The sequence below is a fragment of the Hyalella azteca genome, unplaced genomic scaffold, assembly GCF_000764305.2.
Source record: "Hyalella azteca isolate HAZT.00-mixed unplaced genomic scaffold, Hazt_2.0.2 contig6741, whole genome shotgun sequence".
NCBI classification, from domain to species: domain Eukaryota; kingdom Metazoa; phylum Arthropoda; class Malacostraca; order Amphipoda; family Hyalellidae; genus Hyalella; species Hyalella azteca.
The window spans coordinates 373,504-394,453 of record NW_025936893.1 but is presented as its reverse complement, the minus strand read 5'-3'; the positions used below and the strand labels follow the sequence as shown (position 1 = coordinate 394,453).

At 35.5% G+C, this 20,950-nt stretch overlaps 1 protein-coding gene across 1 annotated transcript in view; it reads left to right on the top strand.

Moving 5' to 3' along the window:
* Positions 1–20,950, top strand: part of LOC108668644 — a 62,663-nt gene that overhangs the window by 2,958 nt on the left and 38,755 nt on the right. The window contains exons 5-20 of the mRNA XM_047880978.1: positions 580–752; positions 2,901–3,650; positions 4,279–4,686; positions 5,057–5,374; positions 5,710–6,036; positions 7,456–7,791; positions 8,023–8,346; positions 8,813–8,955; positions 9,608–9,752; positions 11,116–11,261; positions 11,857–12,007; positions 12,556–12,861; positions 16,209–16,514; positions 17,520–17,732; positions 19,272–19,332; positions 20,479–20,693. Coding sequence (XP_047736934.1) covers positions 607–752; positions 2,901–3,650; positions 4,279–4,686; positions 5,057–5,374; positions 5,710–6,036; positions 7,456–7,791; positions 8,023–8,346; positions 8,813–8,955; positions 9,608–9,752; positions 11,116–11,261; positions 11,857–12,007; positions 12,556–12,861; positions 16,209–16,514; positions 17,520–17,732; positions 19,272–19,332; positions 20,479–20,693 — 4,295 coding nt within the window. The 5' untranslated portion in view covers positions 580–606. The remainder of the gene's footprint in view (positions 1–579; positions 753–2,900; positions 3,651–4,278; positions 4,687–5,056; positions 5,375–5,709; positions 6,037–7,455; positions 7,792–8,022; positions 8,347–8,812; positions 8,956–9,607; positions 9,753–11,115; positions 11,262–11,856; positions 12,008–12,555; positions 12,862–16,208; positions 16,515–17,519; positions 17,733–19,271; positions 19,333–20,478; positions 20,694–20,950) is intronic.

Here is a 20,950-nt window from a genome sequence, read left to right as displayed (position 1 = left end):
CTAAATTTACAAGGTGAAGAATTTACCCTTAGCTTCCTGTAGATGTTATTAAACCATTTTAATTAAATTTTACTGTAAATGCAATTGGTAAACAACCTAGAGTTGGAGCACTAGTACGCTCTAGTAATCGATTTTTAACTTGAAACTTGTGCTTCAGCAACTTCACTCTTTCACTCTAAAAAGTGATTTTATTATTAAAAGATAGTCCCCAGTGGAATTTTCATTATACATCATACGAATATGCATTTTCATACATATACATACATTTTTATGCATATATATTTTCTTTGCTTGATTTCATTCGAAATCAAGCAACGATCAATCTAAATCAGTATTTAAGTTTGTGTAGCTCCAAAAAATCACCTCCAATACGAAATAATTATTGGTCTTAAAAATTTAATCTCATATAATTAGGAAAAAATTTGTCAAAAATAGGGTATTCTAAGGCAATTTCCCATAAGCATTCGATAAGCAAAAATTAGTTACATTGATAATTCAGTATTTTAATTAAATTAAAATTCCCTGAAACATTTAATGATAAAATTATTTAAGATTACCTGCTCTAATATTTTGCTGCAGATCGTGAACAGCTCTTCACTGGCATGCATGCCGTCCTGCAGTGGAGGGTGCGGACCGGGGTTATGCGTTGAGCCGGAACAGTGCAAGTGTCCGCAAAACACAGTCGGACCGCGCTGTGAAGAAGTACGCTGTTCTCAACCGCCGAATATCGCGGATGGTCGAATCCTCAAAGTGTGAGAGCTTGAAGTTTTGAAAATGTAAAGATCGTGTAACGTCTCAAAATGAAGCTGCGAGTTGAGTACGGTATAATGCACACAGGACAAGTTAGTTCGAAAAATTTGCCCCATAAACTTTAGAAAATGAAATAAATTTTGATTGCTTGACTTTTGTTCCGAGTTGAAGCATATAGATCGCATCTTTGAATTGTAATGGTAATACTAAACTTCTCTTTCCGTTCATTTATTACTAACTTGAAAAATTAACAATGATTTCTGTTACACAGAATAATTTGCACAGACCCGAATTTCTTTTATTTATCACTTCATTTCAATTTCGCTTACATTTTCGTGATTAAATATAATCACGAAATAAAATCACGGCTTATAATCATATAATTATTTTTTTTTCATAACCGTCTACACTTCACATATATGTTAGTTTGTTTCGTATATTCTTATTCCTCTCCGTATCTTCTGCTTCCATAATCTTGATTCCTTTCATTATTTGATCCTGTCCGGGACTATTATTCCCTGTCCCCATTTCCACAATGCCTCCCACAATCAAAGTGTTCCATTCCCCACAAGTTTGATCCACTAAGCCCTCTCTATAAACCGAGCATTTCTGTATCTATTTGTGGTAATCAGGAAAGCTAAGCCGTCGCTGAAATAATAATGGCGACGTAATGGACAGTTCGTGTTCCCTCGTTTGCAGAAGGGAAGCTGATCCGTCCAGCTTCAGATTAAGGTCGCTAACTTACGGGGCTCAATTGCTGGATTTTAGTTCCATTTTCATCACGTGATTCCAGGCTGTAGCTTTATTCCACAAGAAGGTTCGCTTAATGAAAATTTTATTTCTGGACTTAATTTAGCAGGAAACATGTTGTCGCCACGCACACAATTGTTGTTAACTAATTCAATTATATAATGACGTTGAAGTATCGAGAAAACACGCTTGCTCAAATATAAAACTTATTTGTTGGCAAAACACATTTTGCTGAATGAGGAAACTTTTCTGCATGCCAACAATATCATGAACGAATGAAGAACCTTGATCATACGAGCAATAAATCTCCTGCAAGAGAAGTTAATATTTTAATAGGAAGGTCAGTTTTCACGAAGAAAAATGAAACTCAGGTGTTAAGTTTCATGCTGGTTGTGATCACGGCACCGAAGTCGCCGTGAGATACGTCGTCCTAAAACGCCCCTCGTCGGCCCTCAGTCAATCTCTGTTCATTCTCTTCTGTCGACTCGAGGCCCTAGACCGCTCGATATTGGCAGATGCGAGTCACTCAAGTGACGGCACGGAATAATTCAGGTCCGGACAGCCTAGTCACTATTCTGGCTGGTCCGTCCATTATTTCGAACGTCGCCTGACAAACACAAATCACATTCCCAGTCAGCTTCCATTGTTGCTTCAGATCCGCAGGAATTCAAATGACGCCCGATTATGAGCGGTAGGTGTTGGCCGGGGTTAACACTATGTTAATGATGGCTGCAACACACGTAGGTGTTATGAGAGGCATTCTAATTAATAATATTTTACTCATTAAAGACTAATACGTTACCAGGACATGTGTTACTAAACCTACTTTTCGGTCCTCAATGAATAATTAAGGGTGATAACGGCGGAAAAAATGTGCCGGAAATATTCTTCTAAAATCATTTAGTCTCTGTGGTGCGTCGCATTATTTGGTTCCACGGGATGGACACGGATTTAATTTTCTCTTTAAATTCAGAATTTTTATGGGCAGGAAAATTTTACTTTAATTCAAAGGCTCAAATAATTCATTTCTTAAAAAGCAATTCATCATACCTAACATTTTTTCGAATGTAGGGTTGCGATGGAACATTATATAGGAAGGATGGGCAACAACACTCTCTGGGAAGTTATATTTCAAGGAAGTGTGTGAATTTGCTAAGTTTATTGATGATGTATAACCTCATTTTGGCTTCACCGATCAGAATTCTCAACAATAAAATGTAGAGAAATATCCAATTTGAAGCCTCCTTGTCATGTAAATGAATTGTGGATTGGAATGAAATTTATAATTCTTTTGTATTTATTTAGACCGAAACAACATTTTTTCATTAATGTTCCAGTTACTAGGTATTATTTGTATTATTTTCAATATCATTTTGTATAATAATTTGTATTATTTTCAGATTATCGAGTCGTAACTTGGCAACTTTTTCATGCAACAAAGACAAAGTAACGAATTTTCCGTACCCGAGGACTTCGTCAGGATTACTGACATGCATTGACGGACACTGGGCAATAGCCATTAAATTTTACGTCGCTAAGTCACAACTTCCCACAATAACAAAATCTACGTCGTTCTCGTTGAACAACACATACATGCTCATCGCTCGCGAGTTATCAAAAGCTACGGATGAAAGTGGAGCTGTCATATCACTCCTGCACAAAATGACGAATGAAAATGACTCTCACGGATATGTCTTCATTGGGAATCACGCATATTTTGTTTCGTCTATGAACGCCAAAAATAATGAAAGGTTTGAGAATTTACTATATGCAGAAACATCCGATCTGCAGGACGAATACTCCATTTCCCGCTTGAAAAGATCTACAGGAAAGACCGAATCTTCACCGATGCAAAACGACTATGAGAATCTATTAGATTATGTAGGAATTAACCTAGAAGACAAGATTACAATTTCACGGCAGAAAAGGACGGCGCTAGAGTTGGGTGTCCCTATGACCTACATGTTAACGGACGATGCTCGGCCTCTGCAATGCGTGCCGCGATGCAACGAACTTTGCGAGCCGTACGGAACCTGCGACGCTGAACACGGAACGTGCGAGTGTAAGGAAGGATTCTCCGGAGAAAAATGTGAAATTAGGTCCTGTTTAAATAATATCGCTGTCATCGAGTTTGGACTCACTACTCTAAGGTATGACCATTGTGAGTGATGGTAATGCATGTCTTTGATTAATTATGGAATTAAAATTTAATAACTGGAATTTTATAGTAAGCTGATAGCTACTGGGAATGACTTAGTTTCCAATTTCTGGAACGGGAGTACAATTATCTTTTAATTATCATTGATAGTGAAATAATTGCAATTCTCATACTCTTATTCACCTTTACTTAGCTACTTAAGCTTTTGTTCTTTCTTAGGGTTTTCCCAAGTATTACCGTTGCTGGGTGTAAATTTTTGTCCGTACTTGGCTCATTTTCTTGCATTACTGAACGTAGGAATTCATGCACTAGAATACTTGCTTGCTACGCACCAATTCTCGGTATACTCGTCTAATATGTAAATAAATCAACAAGTATTTAATGAGGCCCGATTGTAATTCATATGTTTATTTGTTCATGCCTTTGAGCTTTTATATTCATCGAAAGCTGTGCAACTGATATTGCCTAATTTTTTCTTCATTTCTATTTTCAATATTTTTAAAACATATTCAAAGTGACGATGACCGTGAAGCAAACATTTTCCAAAATTTAGTGATGAATTACAAACTTTTCATGTTTCTTCATCCCTACTCTCAATAACCGGGCTATTGTGCTGGCAGTTTTTTGGAAGCCAAAACTCAAGCTTCGGTCAAGATCTCGTGCCTGACGGGGTTCAAGTTCGCCGACGATATCTCCGAGATAACCGGCGAATGTGTCCAAGGTTCATGGAAGTTTAACAAACTCGTAAACGAAACACAAACTTGCCACCCGAAATGTGACCAAACAATTATGTTCAATGATGATGGAAGCATGGAAAAAAATGAAACTGGCTTCATGTCCACTCTTGGTCCAAAATCTAGAGCCTTGGCAACAATTCAAAACAACACGGGATGTCTGAATGGAGGAGTGTGTGAAAATATTAATTTGTGTTCGTGTCCAAAAGGTTTTACTGGGAGTTTTTGTCAACATATCGACTGTCCGACTGATCTTGACAGCTTCCTCATGATCAACACAGAAATTGAATACAAGTGAGTAACTTCCTATCATTATCCGCAGCGGTGAAATTAATTAATAACCTAAGCAGCGTAAGGTGTTAGGGTCGATTGTTTGTTCAAACTTTGGCTACTAAGAATACATATGCGTATTCGATATCTACCTGGTATAACAGTAATCGGTTTTATGACAATAATGTAAAATATGATTTTATTATTATTAGATATAAAGATATATTTTATTAAAAATAATAATAATATTTGTATGATATTTATGAAGGCATTTCGTATACAAAGTGAACTTTGTATACGAAAGTGAAGTGAACATCACCTATAATATAAATTAAAAAATTAATTCATTTTAAAATAAATCATAGACGCAAATATCATTGATATTCTCCGATAGGACATCATCGGAGAACCACAACGGTCCGCCTAAAGCTCGCATCGTGTGCACCAACACGCAACTCAAGACTTATGACTTGAGTTGCCGTGATGGAGTGTGGTCTTCTCTTACGCTGAGCAACGGCAAGGAAAATTACACGGCATTTGTTGCCAGCAACAGCACGTGTCCACCCGTGTGCACAGTGCCTTGTGTCAACGGTGGACAGTGTGTTGGCAACGACTTGTGCTTGTGCACTTCTGAATTCACTGGCAAGGATTGTGGAGACCGGCGCTGCATGAAAGACATATCGTCGATAATCCTGCACGGCAGCGTATCCCAGTACGTGAACTTATAACATGGATATTCATGTGGCATTCGAAGGCTTTCCCGTTGATGTTTCTAGTAAAAACACGATATCTAATGTCCAAGTTGTCTTATGATTCAAGTGAAAAACAGTTTTTAGGATACATGGAATTGATGGAATAACTTTTTTTTAATTTTGCCCCGATTTTTGGTGTATATTGTACACAAATATTTTGGATCTATGTGGCCGCAGATTTTGTTTTCTTTAAACTTTTTCCAATGTTACAAATATTATTACCTCTAATGTATTTTTCCTAAGAATAGTTAACTTCGAGGATAACATTTTCGCTTATAATTTTCATCTTGAACAGAGTCACCGAGAGTGACAATGCAACAGAACCAAAAACCATCGACATCCTCACATGCTCGGAAGGCTACATGATCCCTGGTCTGCAAGCCACGCAAAACACAACCATCCTGATAACAAAGTCAAGAATTTTATGCAGGCAAGGAGTGCATATCCTAGAGGCTACAGGCCAAGAGGTGACAAGCGGAACATGCGTCCCGAGGTGTCAGAATCCTTGTCAGAACGGGGGAGCCTGCGAGGCCCCCAACACGTGTCGATGCACGCAAGAGTTCACTGGAAAATCCTGCGAGAAAAAAGCCTGCTTTGTTAAAAAGGATGAAGTTCTCATCAGGTAAGAATACTCGAGACGATTATTATTATTATTAATATTATTATTATTATTGTTATTAATATTTTTATTATCATTATTATTATTATTATTAAAATTATTATTATTCTAGAGGTAATTTATTTAAATTGCGTTCTTTCCATCACCACAAATTAAATCGTTTCAATAATATTATGTGCTTCGAATGATCAAATTTCGAAACCGGAAAATAATCGACAAGCAAATGCAGTCAATATCTACTGAATATTTTTTCTAGTTTTTCAACGATAGTCAAAAATCTACAGCGATTAAGTTTTGTTCCGCAGATCTAAATTTCAATTGTGATAAAGTATTTTGTACAGACTATATCTCGTTAGTTGGCTAAGCAGAAAATAATTAAATTCCGGAAAATATTTCAACATTTTGATAACATTCAATCGCAAACATTTAATGCAAAATTATTTCCATGAACCAAATAATAAATAAAATTTTCGTTATCTTGCTTACCGCATGAAATGAAAGCGCTTCTTCTCAGCAAAGTATCACATTTAGAGCTAAGTTCACCCATTCGCATCTAATTAAACCCCGTCTACGTTGACCAAAACTCAATCTTGGCGGGACTTGACAGCGCACTTCCTTCGTTCCGAAACTAATTCTCCTGAAAATTAGGAACGAAAGTTTGGTCTAGCAACGAGGTTTGGCCGGGCAAGTTCCCAGTTGAGTTATATTCTGTCTTGGCAATAGACAAGAAAATTTTACGTGTTTGCGGACGTTAGACTTGAGAAATTGCCGAGAATTATAGCGATTATGGTGCCACTTTGATTAATGGATGCTCTTCTAATGGCGTGGAATATGTTAATGGCTGGGATTAAGCAAAGCGCAGCAGACCTTGCTGCTAAATTATGTATCGTGTGAATATTTTCACAAAAGTTATCCGTGCAGTATGAGTCATTCAAATATTATGAAATAATTTGGTAAGAGAACTTTCCTGAAATTATTGACTCGGTTCACATGAATTTTCACGTATTGCAACGAAAAATGTTGCATATAGGTTCATTTTATAATTTACTGTCTGTGCTCTAATTCCTGATGATTGTTTTTTCTTTTAAATTCTCTTTCTTTTTCCTCAATTTATTATTTCCCTCAATTTATTCCACTGAATTTTTCCTGACAATTTTCCAGGATTACCAGGATTAGCATTGATAAGGAATAAAATTAAATCAGTCACGGCTATATTTTTGTTTACTGTTATTACTCGTAATTGTCCTAATATGCCTCGTGTGAAAGAGATGGACAATCTCCAGGATGAGGTTAAAGAATAAATGATTGACCAGTCCATCATCATTCATACTGATTACCGAAGTAGGATCCAAGTGGAACGTTTTTCGATATTTTCTAGGTTGAAGTTTTGATCGAATTTTGAAACTAGCATTTCTTGGGCAGAGAGGGAGAGTCGCTCTACCTGAAGTGTCCAGCAGGCAAATTCATTTCAAGGAATATCAGCGTTGTCGAAGTGGTGTGTTCCGACGGTGTTTTTCTAGCTGACAGTAAGTCAATCGCGCTCGGGGACGTGGACACCGCAAACTCCGGAGCTCGCAATACCGCAGAAATAAGTTCAGAAGTGACTTGCGTCGAAGGCTGCCGAACGTCTTGTCTAAACAGGGGCGTTTGCTCGGGTATAAACACTTGCAAATGCACTCCAGAATATGATGGGCCCTTATGTGAACTCAAGAAATGTCCTCAGGTATCGCATGTCATCAGAGGACAGCTTTCGTATCAGTAAGTGAAATTTAGTTAGTAATAACAAATAGTAATATCAGAAAGTGAAATTTAGTAGTTTGGAATACAGAAGATGTCTGATGGCACATTGACTGACTATACTATATAGCAGTGAAATTCTACCACAAAAAATATATCATATTTTCAAAGAATATTTACATGAACTATGTCTCAAAATAATATTTTAAAACGTTATCTATCTATTTAATCCATCTTTGTTTTTATTTTCAGTAATTCAAGAGCCGCAAATCTAACCTGCGACGTCGGATTTTCTTTTGAGACTGGAGACATGGAAGTGGAAGTCATCTGTCGCGACGGCAGTTGGGGGATGCTGGTTGCCAGTGATGAAAATCCAGTTGATTCTGGCATCAATGGGGGTGAAATATTCTATCCGCTGGATACAATTTGTACAGCGAATTGCAGGACTGAGTGCTTGAACGGGGGAACATGCGTACCTCGCGACAAGTGCGCTTGTCCGGAAAAATTTCACGGCACCTTGTGCGAAATCGAAATCTGTGACTTGATGGAATTTGCAAACGGGAGCATTGTTGAAACGTAAGCTTAATTGGTATTATTTTTTGTTCATTAAATCGGTGCAATGTACTAAGATTTTCCTGAATTGCGATGAAAATGCGTGCATTTGTTCATAAATGAAAAAAATACAACACAGTACTCACTGCAGTGAGTGACAGAGAGCGCATTTTCTCGTCTGTCAATGAAGTCAGGGACGGACAGTCGGACGGACATGACGAGCACATCAACGCTTTTTTTCCAGAAATGGGAAAATGCGCTAACATGCGAGATTATATTGGAATTGTAAGGCAAAATCGTACCTCTTGGCGTAATTTAAAAAGATTGCAAGTTCGATGTTGATATATATTTGACTCAATCATTGAATTCATCAGTGATGCTCATCGAGAAATCGCTTAAAACAATTAATATCTTCCTCAACCGATGATTCACTTGTGCAATCATTTTTTATAATATTTTTTATAATATTTCAGCGTTCATGTCTCATCAGGTCTGGCGGGTATGAGGCCACATGCGATGAAGGATTTTTCTTCGCCTCGGGGCTGTCGGTGATGTCGGCTGTGTGCGAGGACAGACTGTGGAAGTTTCCATCATCCGACCAAAATAAACAGATCCTCCCTTCGTGCATTAAAGGTGGAAAAAATCTCGTTTAATCCATCAACTTACTATAGTCAATAGAGTTGATAGTTTAATCCATCAACTAAGTATAGTAGTCTATTATCAACTAATTTTATTATAGTCCTAAAAATGAGCATTGCACCAATTCGGAAGAACGTGAGTTAAATTTTACATGTGATATCGATTAATTTGAAGAGTGCATTCAATTCATTGTTTGAAATTGGAGTAAATTGAATTCAGGGCCAATGATTGACATGAGAAATCGTTCACGTGTCCGTCGATCCGAATACATTACTTATATTTCATGTTGTCATTTAAATGCTTTGGTTTTATTTTATCCTGAAGGTTAGTCCATATGGACCATTTACCTCATTAAAGGGTGCAAAATCATTGAAGCACCAAATAAATGTATTATATATAATTTCTGATTAATTTACATAAGTCAGTCGAATATTTTTATCTGAAAAATGATCTCTACTCTATTAACCAGATATTCATCATCTGGCAGTGATATTATCTATCTTCTGTAGCCCCTTTTCATCCCCGGAAATTTTGTTCCCCGTTATGACTATTCACCACTTTTCTTCCCTACACGTGCTTTATGGTATTTAAGTATTTATTCCTTATCATCTTGCTTGTTTACCGAGTAATTATTTGTGTGTGAAAGGTTGTCCATCCGAGTGTTTGAACGGAGGCAAGTGCGTGGGCTTGCAGGCGTGCGAGTGCAGCGGGGAGTATGTCGGAGAGCGGTGTCAGGACGTAGGATGCTCCGATCTGTATCCTTCTCTCAAGCACGGAGTAATCCAGTCAAGGTATGAGCATTAATTGATATTGGAGTTAGCTTTTAAATTAAACACCGATATTATATTTTGCACCGATCTGTATCCTTCTCTCAAGCACGGAGTAATCCAGTCGAGTTATGAACATTAATTAACAAAAGAGTTTGCCTTTTAATTAAGCGCCGATAATATATTTTGCTCCGATTAGTATCCTCTTCTCTGGCACGGAGTAATCCAGTCAAGGTATGAACATTAATTTATATGGGAGTTTGCTTTTTAATTAAGCACCGATATTATATTTCGCTCCGATCAGCATCCTCCTCTCAGGCACGGAGTAATTCAGTCGAGGTATGAACATTAATTGATATGGGAGTTATAATATATAATATTTTGCTCCGATCTGCATGCATCGTGCTCTCAGGCAGGGAGAAATTCAGGCGAGCTGTAAAAAATTGAACATCAATTGATAAAAGAGTGTGAGTTTTAATTAGGGGCCTATATTATATTGTAGAATGTCAGGTGGTTTCTTGGGCCTGTTCCGTTATCGGTTGTTAGTTTGAAGCATCCCATGCTATCAAGGGTAAAAACTAAAATATAGCGCCCTTTACTAGATCTGCATTAGATAAATTTTTATCTATAGAATATAAAGGTGTGGCATATAAGCATTTCTCAAGCACGTCTCATGAATTTTCAATAATTTCCCTCACATTTTCCTGCACTACAATTATTTTTCTCATTAATTTTTATAAGTTTAAGTCACTTTGAAACATGATTCATGGTGTTTATGAATTTAAAAATTATTTTTCATACAATTCAGACTAATTCTCTGCAGAATTTGTGTTCACTCTTCACACATTTATCATCCATTATTATTAATGTTATCTTATATTAATGTTATATTATATTAATGTTATCTTATAATGTTATATATTATCATCCATTTCTCCAATATTAAGCACTATCACACATTTTCTAAATTTTTTATTATTGATTCCATATAAATTGCACAAATTTATTGAATGTATTTGATAGCAGGTCATGCTAGCATTCATGGGTTATTATAGCTGATACACATATCTATACTGCATTTTTGTCAAAATATCGGTGAGATTATTTTATAACACAAATTTATTCTAAAAGACAAATAGCTTACAAAGAATTAGTCATGGCTCAATAATTACAGTACCATTCAATGTGAAAATTTACATTTAATAAGATTTTACACGTTGTCATACGAGTATATATTAATTCTTGTGATACTGAGTGGTATTTTGAGACAGCTCAGTGATATTATGCATTGAGATGCTCTAAATTCATTCATAATTATAAATATACTTTTGCCCAATATCCCAGAAGTTAACTAAATGTGTTGCGATATTTGATTAATTTCTGTCAGTGAGAACGGTACAATGATTCACTGCAACGAAGGCTACATCTTCCCTGCGCACTGGAATGCCGGGCAAGTTTTCTGCGACGCCGGACGCTGGAAAGTCCGAGTTGTAGATCCGGAGTCTGATGGTGCAATCACAGACTGTATTCCAGGTATGAAATGGCAGTTCATCAGCTATTTTTCTAGCTGTTTTTTTTTTGCAGCTAGGTTTGTCGGCCGTATTATAACAATATAGAAGTTAGTTACGCAATGAACTTGAATCTGACTTGCAGATTCAATGTAGAATGAAGTGAAGTTTTTTTTAATTATAATAATTTTATAATTATAATGTATGATTATAGTTATTAATTTTTTATAATAATTATAATAAGAATTATAATTATTATTTTTTTAAAATTATATTGATGAATCTGTTCATATTTTTGGCGCAACAACTTGCGTGATTGTTTCTCTAAAATAACTTTTTAAAATTGATATTGTTTACTAATCTAAATGAATTATTTCACCGTTGCTCTTCGAATTACCGTTCGTAATACCACAATAATTCTGCTTCTACTTGCGCTGTGACGCAGTAATGTACAACCAAACCTGAAGTTTTCATCTAAATTATTTATGGATGCAGAATATTTTTAAAAAATATCTATTTTTCCTGCATGATAATGTACAACCAAACATGAGGTTTTAATTTAAATTCTTTTAGAAACTGAAGTTAATCGCCAGAATATAAATATTTTTCCTGCATGATAGACTGCTCAGTCGCTTGCCACAACGGAGGCACGTGTTTGGGTGAAGCGTTAGGTTGCCGCTGCCCCACGAGCTTCACAGGGCGGCACTGCCAGCACCTCAGCTGCCTCGACACGCGTCCTGAAATTCCGCAGCCTGTCAACATTACGGAGGAGTGAGTGTCATCCGGGAACGATTTACGAAAGTTATTTAATTTGTATCATGAGCTTGGAGTTTGTAAAGTTTGTTTACTTTAGAAAAGAATTAGAATGAAAGATACAGCGAAACTTATTCGGAACACTAACTTTAAAGATAACTAGAATTTTCTAACCCATAATATATATTTTTTTGTTTGCTTCACGGGTAAATACAAGTAAGTTGCAATTTCGAAATCAGATAAATGCAGTGGTTATTTATGAAAACATTCATCAGCAGGAAAAGCACAAAATTTCTGCTGCTGCGGTCGACTATAGGACAAGGCATCTATTTATTAGTATATATTGTTGATTTATTTCTATTATCGATGTAATAAGTAAATCAAATCGATATCGATAAATTTAGTTCTGTTTCAAGAATTATTGCTAGCTTCATTCTTCGATTTTTAAAAGATTCAAAACACTGTAAAGAATTTACGTATCATTGAATGTATACATTCTTCAGCATGCAAATGCATGCTTCGTGATGCAAAAAATTTATATTTAATGAACATTTTTCTATCACCAGGACGACCGTGTACCCCTTCCTCAAGACCTACCAATGTTTGGATGGTTTCTTTTTCAATAACGGCGCCAAATCCCAGCACATTTACTGCCAGAACGGGATTTGGGTGATACAAGATACCGGCATCGCCGCCCCTATTACCGAACTACCGAAGTGTTCGGAAGGCTGTCCACGAGGCTGCGGCAACGGAGGGTCGTGTATGGGTCCCAATACCTGCGTTTGTCTTAAAGGTTTCGAGGGAGAACGTTGTGAGAACCTTGCTTGTGAAATTCCCTCGCCCAGCGAACTTAATGGCAACATCATGACCAAGTGAGTTGGCTCTCATAATATTTGTTAATATTATTTACCAAGTATTAATTGGCTCTCATAATATTTAGTTTGTGATTTTTTAATTATAGTTCGGTTGATAATTTTAACAGCAATAACAAACTGAATGGATGCTCCATGTTCAGGCAAAATGCTAAATTAAGACAATTAATTTAAGCTTCCATATATTAGAAATGAACTAGGTATAGTAAAATTTTGTAATAATTTTGGCGTAGTAGGGACATTTTGACCTTGTGTCCAAATTTGTTTTTCGCAATTAATAGGGTCATAAGTTTTATGTATGACAGGAAAATCGCATATCGTGAAAAACCGTATATTATAAATTTGTGGTGCCGTTGCAATTTTATTTTTGATTTATTGGCAGAAAAGTTTAATTTTCGCCCAGTATTTGTATTTTTTTAGAGGATTTCACGTTCCCTTCTTTATGAATCGAATGCGCAATTCTAATTTTGTTGGGTGGGTACATTTATGGAATCACATTAATTTAAAATGAGGAAAATTAGAACAAGTTTCAATTTCATTCGTTTTACTCTCAGTTGCTTAACTGCTCAAATTCTGAGAATAAAACAAAATTAAATTAAACAAAAGTAGAGATGAGTTAAGGTTTCGGTGTTAAGTAATTTATAAATATCTCTACAGTAGATGATCGATCGATATAATTTAGATAATTATTGTTGATCTTCCTCGCAGTAGAAAATAATAAATCTGTTGCGCACTTGCGTACATAACCTACCAAAAAATTGCTTTGGTAATTAATGGCAAAATGATTCAGGAAAAATCAATAGACTACTATAAGAGAGTTGATGATAATATCCCTGAATATGATAAAAATATACACGAATATTTTTTATAATTTTCAGCATATGTTAAGGGTAGATATTACACATATTTTCATGGTTCCTTTATTGGTTCAAAACACAGAAAACATAATATTATATTCTTAAAGTTAATAATGTGATTATAATAATGATAGTGGGAAAAATATTTCGTATTTTATTAACAGGAAAATTGAAACACATATTTGCAGACTAAATCAGTGGCCTATGTTCAGTACTTCACTCCTTTAGGGCTTAGGCCTTAAAATTAAAACCATCTCGTTTTAAAACTAATTTTTATCTATATTTAAAGCCATCTAGTGTAAAACTAATCTTGTATTAAAACAAATATAGTTTTCAAAGTAAACTAAAACTAAAAAAATTTGATTCACGATCAGTTCACTTTAGATTTTCAGTACCGCATTACAATGCAGTTCTCTGCTCCTGATAGGCAAAAATTTTCTACACTGTATGTATGAAGCAAACAGCAACCTAGCCGCGTATTCTGTAAATACATGAAATCTTTAACACACAGTCACAGTTTCTGTCTCTGACCTGACATCGTCTCGGGCAAGCCCCGCACACTTCTTGGTCTCTTGTGATGCTAGCTTGATGCAAACCATTACTTCGCTTCACCTTTATATGTGCATGGGATTTCCGAAAGATATTTCTGTATCCTTGTATATCTTCATTGATGACAGAAGGTTCAGTTAAATACTGCACTTGTGTTACAGTGTTCTTGTAAAAACTCGTGGTTTCTTCGCTGGAAGCAGGCAGGCCGAAATATTTTGTAGATTTTTGCCATGGATGATAAGCAAGAATCGACGTCGTCTTTGCATCAGACATTCCCAATAAAAAACAGTAAGAGAATAGAATGCAAAGAAGCAACCAAGCTGAGAATAGTTTCATCTTGTCTTTGTGCATCACCTCTGAAAATATATCAACAAATTATATATCGATGATATAATGTTAGGTGGGAATTTTTGTGTGGTTACGAAAACAAAAAATATGATATGTCGAAGCTGTTCTTGGAACTGGGACTCAGCCCAGATATGTATAAATTTATCAGTAACTTTCCGCTAGGATTTGACCTTGCAATATAAGATCAAGCCATACTCGAGTATTTCTAAAGCAATCTTTTTATTAACGCTCAATGATTATTTATTAGCACTGAATGATTATTTATTAACGCTCAATGAAGAGACTTGTTTGTCTCCGATGGCCCTCTCCTCAGAACTGAGTTTCGTGTATTCACGGTTGATGTCGACAGAGCAATGAGGTTTAGGCCCTGCCCTGAATGTAAAGGACTATGAGATGCAGTTCTCAGATGTAATGCGCACTGACTATGCTACGCTATAGCAACAGACTTATACGAGTACAAGGGCACTGAGCGCGGCTCCGTTAAACCACTAGTCAGGCAGTTGCTGAACACCCAATGGACTTCCAAGGAACCCAAGCTCTTATTCTCAACAAGGAGAATGAGCGTACAATCATCGCTCTGTTCACAGCTTCTTGACGTCTATTGCGTACTATCTTTATGAGACTTTACTATCGTACTATCTTTATGAGCTGAGTTGAGTTTCTTTGCTTGAATTGAACTATATAGAAATTCTCCCGAACAATGTTTTCCGCTCTGCAGCTGCATAATATAAACGGCTGGTGTCTATGTGTGTTACAACTATTAAGCATTCTTCGGTTCATCTTGAATTGATCTGGAAAGCTATAGATTTATGAGTTAAGCACGTCAAATAAATACATTTCAAGCTGTAGCAATTGCAATTTGGATGTATTCGAAGTATCTTATTACACTGTGATTCAAGATGACACAATTACACGTTAGTTCCTTATTGATATAGAGTGTCAGATTGCGGAATAATCGCTGAGTTTATTGATCAATGGTGCTTGAGATTGCTCACTGGTACCAGTTGTTCGTAATAAAATTTCATTTACGAAAACAAAGTTACTTAATTGACCAGATTTATGACCAGAAGAGTATTTCTTTGATATCGAGTTATCAGAATATAATAATTAAGTCTTGCTTCTATTGTATCATGAGCCTGATTTGCAATATGAAACGTTTATTTGGGCTCGTGAAATTTGTTAGTAGAGTCACGTGCTCCTATTTTATAGTGAATTGACGGAAGATTTACGCTGCATGCAGCAGTGCCTATTCAACCTACGTTTAAATTAAAAATAAATTCATAAATAATAAATGTGATGTATTCATTTGTTAGGTTAGATATTAGTAAAGATAATAATGTCCATTCACTGTAATTATAATATGTTTTTGAAATTATTCTTTCTTGTTGTCTCATACGTCAATAAATTTGTGTTAAATTTAAATAAATATAAAAGTTGTTTACAAGAATAGAATGCAAAAAGAGCAAATGTCCATCTTGTATCTAAATATCAAAGTAGTTCTTGCCATTGTTTTCCATATCATTTCGGTATTATGTTGTATTTCTCAGTGTGCTTCGTTTATAACAATAAAATTCATTCAATGTACAATTTCAGTGGCGATGGATCTCGGTATCTCGTATGCCATGAGGGCTACAGCAGACCAGACGGTTCAATGACTGCCCAAGTCCACTGTAAAGCCGGCATTTGGACTGGGACTTCAGAAGGGACTTCAACGACGTCTTCAAAGACTCATGTGACGTGCGGACCAAAGTGTGATCCCCCTTGTAAGAACCACGGTGTCTGTGTGAGCCCTGACCGCTGCGAGTGTCGTCCGGAGAACACCGGTCCGAGATGTGCAGATTTTATATGCAGTAAAGAACCGCCGAAGGCTCCGCTGAATGCAAAAATCGAGAAAAGGAGGTGAGAGTTTCATCCACGGTTTAAAAGAGAGTTGGAATTTATTCATATTGTGAAATTGACTCCCGGAATATTTTAAGGGCGCGAAAGAGAGGTTCTAAAAAGCTGGAACAGTATAATTAATTGAGGGAAATGAGATTTGTCTATAGGAAAAATAATTGGAAATATCAAAGAAATTTTTTTCGTTTGTAATTTAATCACCTAAATTTAATGTGAATAGACACTTATTATGAAAAGGATATTTCAGGGCTGTAATGTTATGAATGATGCAAAATTATTAGAATAAATTGCTACAATATCATACTATTAAATTTTGAAGGGAATTTCGAAAATAATTTCAATAAACCTGCTCCTGACATGAGCTAAGTAAATTATAAAAATTAAGTGAAAAGAAATGAGCATCTCACGGAACTTAGACTCTGAGACGTTGAGTCAAAGGTCCTTGCATCTTTTACTTGGTACTTTTTATAAAGATACGTTCTATAATGATTACTTTTGTGACAAACATGTTTTGTACAAATTACTTTTATACAGATACTTTCAATAGAAATTTTTGATACAATCTGATGATGCAGATATATTTTGAAAAGAAACGCTGGTAACTGAATATAATTTATTGAAATTAATCTTTCAAACGAAATTGAAAGTACAGAAAACCAAACCAGCTGATGAGGATCCCATTAACGCACATTGGCAAATACACAAGGAGAATGCAAGGAACGAAAATGGAAGTCTCAGAAAAGTTTTTGAAATTAATAACTTTAGAACTTTTTGGTGTGAATTATTATTAATAAAATAACTTCCATACCCATCACTTTTTCGTTAGGATTAATCAATTTTTATTCATTATAATGTCTTCCCCAACGACTTGTTTGAGTTAATATATATATTTTTTATATGTAATATAAATATGTTATTAAATATATATTTTTAAAAATATATGTTTATATATATTTTTCTATATTTTATTGAATTTATCTAAGTACAAATAAATGAATTTTCCTACAGCACGAACGAAGTGTCTTACCTTTGCGACGAAGGCTATAGATTCGTCACGGGTCTCTCGAGATCTCTCCTCAAGTGCCTCGAGGCTGGCTGGAGTCTCGTGGAGGAGGATGGAGAGGTCTCAAAAATTCAACCACAAAATTTGGTTTGCGAAAAACCGAAAACCTGCATCGATCCCCCACCGGCAGTCAAAAATTCGGCTTTGGAGTACAAGGGGTGAGAGTTCCTTATGTTGTCGCTGTAAATGACTTGAATGATTGCGTGCAGAATATAAATTAAAAAAGTGGTAATCGAATGAATTTACTTCAACGGTCAATTATGTTTGAATGATTTCAATTTTTGAATCGAAATCCTCCGAATTTTTATATTTTGTGAAGTTATATTTATTTTTTTAATTATATATACATATATGTATATGTGATGCATATAAATAAACTAAACTTCTCCTTAAACCTTAGCAAATAAATTATGTCCAAGACGTGATTAGAATGGTATTTGTTTTCTGACTTTGGCTACTTTTGAACAATAAAGTGGTGATGAAAAGTCATTAAACTTTGTTTGGAAGAAAAGATTCCTAGCAATAACAAAAGAAAATACTTGAAAAATCAAATTCTATTGTTTTTAGAGGATTTGGACTTTAGTTAGCGGCTATACAATTATATATTTTGATCGCTGTTCGCGCTATTTTAAATGTAATAGAATTCATGATCACAATTATTGAGCAAATTTTTAAAAAGCTTCACTTATTTGTCCAGTCAATATTTTTTCTGCCTTGCTCATGCAGAGTAAATATCCGTAATCTAAGTAATTAAAATAGTTAAAATTTCTTATCTCACAAATAACATGAATATATAAATATTAATGTCCGTATTCTAAGCAATTAAATACTTAAAATTTGTAGCCCTACAAATAATACGCTTAAACCCATAATTTTCGCTTTCTACCCAGTTAAAATAGTTATTATTAGTTGTCTTCCATATGCTAAGCTTATACAAAAATTTGTCTAAGTTATCCTTGCTTGTTGCCTTAACGCTATGCTCCCAGAAGAACTTTTAATTACGCAACTTTGAATAAACATCTGCCGATATTATTCCAAGAAACTTTGCAGCAGACTTGACGATAAAAAACTTGAATTCACAAATCTCTCAACACACCGACTTCTGGCTCAAGTTCCGGGCTGCCTTTTCTAGTTTTTCTTGCATGACTAAATTCAATTTAAAATTCCATGGTAAATTTCTTCACTGCTGACCCATTTTTACCGCCGAGTTGATGAAGACTTAATTCCTTGCGAAAATAAAGGAATTATGGAATTCTGAGCTGTAGTGCTCGCCTTCACTACATGATTTTGCACTCCATATGGCCAGTGTTTCAGGGCTTGAAATTTGTATAATTGGAGTTGCGATAAAATTTCAGAGACGGACATGTTTCAAGTTGATAAATAACTTCATAGTTGGAATAATGAATAAATTAAATCCAGAATTGCGAGATCATTTTCTCTTATTCATAATGAGCAACAACAATGACAATGATTACGAAAATATTCTAACACTTCCTATTTACCCGTATGAACTTTGAATATGTTTCTCACTCCACCATGCTTTAGATCTGGTCTGGAGACTTGAACCTAATCAGAGTAGAGCGACGGGACTGTCTGTACCTGCTGTTATTCCACGCCATTCGCGCTTAAGCAATTTTGTAAATGCATCCGAGTTGTTGGTTTAATGAGTGTCGTTATACGGACGTATTGCATTCCAGGTCAGACTTGGAGACGCCGATGCTGAGATGCTACAAAGGCTACTCGCTGCTAACTGGAGACGTAAGCGCAATGTAGACTCGAACGTAAGATGCTTTATGACTGCATCTAGAGTTTGACTCGACCCTGACGAGACGGGGCATTAAATGTTATCTAACATTGTAGTGGAAGCTTGGGTGTTCACTATAATTGTTGGGAAGCATTGGTTGTTCTATATGAAGGTAGGGAGAATTAAACTTTCATCATTATTGTTGGGGAAACCTTACATGTTTTCTATGACCACTTCTTTAATGCTATGAACATAATATGTTTTTGATGAAGATAAGGAGTATTAAATGTTCTGTACAATTTTTATTCGTTTATTGAGTAAAGTTTCTTGATTGTTTGTGAAAAGATATGAGGGTGCACGATATTTTAATGATGTTCATTGATGACTGTAATTATTTTCATAAGTTGATGATAAATTAAATTTTGTTATACAGGTCAAGATATATTAAGGTATAATCTTGAGGATATAGTGATTGCATCGCATTGGTGCGCGTATTTTAAGCCTTTATGGAAACTAGTGCTGTTCGTTTAGTTTAGTTAATGAAATTCCAATTTTTCAAAATTTCATTCACGTTAATGATTGCTTAGATACATTAAAGTTAATTTATTACTTTAAATACTAAGAGAATCATTCCTTTACCACCAAATAGTCATAGTAAAAAATATTCTATATAGTTTTCCTTCATGCCGAATGTCTACAAATAGTCTGTAGTGTTCCTCGATCCCGAACATCCATAAATACTCTATAGTTTTGCTTGCTACGAATATTCCGAAATACTCTGTAAAGTTTTGCTCTACTACCGAACATCCACAAATATTCTATAGTTTTGCTTGCTGCGAATATTCACAAATACTCTGTAAATTTTTGCTCTACTACCGAACAACCACAAATACTTTATAGCTTTGCTTGCTACGAATATTCAGAAATACTCTGTAAAGTTTTGCTTTACCACCGAACATCCACAAATACTCTGAAAAGCTTTGCTTTACTACCGAACAGCCCACAAATACTCTGTAAAGTTTTGCTTTACTACCGAACATCTACAAATACTCTATAGTTTTGCTTGCTGCGAATATTCAGAAATACTCTGTAAAGTTTTGCTCTACCATCGAATATTCAGAAATACTCTGTAAAGTTTTGCTCTACTACCGAATATTCAGAAAGAGTTTGCACCGTCGTGCGTGAACGGCGACTGGGTCCTGACGATAAGCCAGAAGCAAGGGTGCCTTCCCGAGTGCCCTCTTGGGTGCCAGAACAAGGGAGTGTGTGTGGCACCCTCGGTGTGTCAGTGCCAGCAGGGATACGGAGGCCCTCAGTGTCAGAACGAGCTGTGTCTGCAGCCTATACGAGGCAATAATTTAACTGTAACTGTAAGGTGAGTACCACCATGAAATCAAATATAGGCCAACAGACTATTGTTTTCAAATTCATTCTATGAAATTATTCAAATACCTACGAAATTAATTGGATAAAATTGAGTTTTTGACGCTGATTACAATATAACAGTCCAAAATAGGTATTCAGTTTGCTGAATAACATTAAAATAATTTTATACTTAATCTGATGATTTATTAATTTCATTTACAATTGCATTCATGCTCCAAATAAAAAATATTTTGACAGAAAATAAAA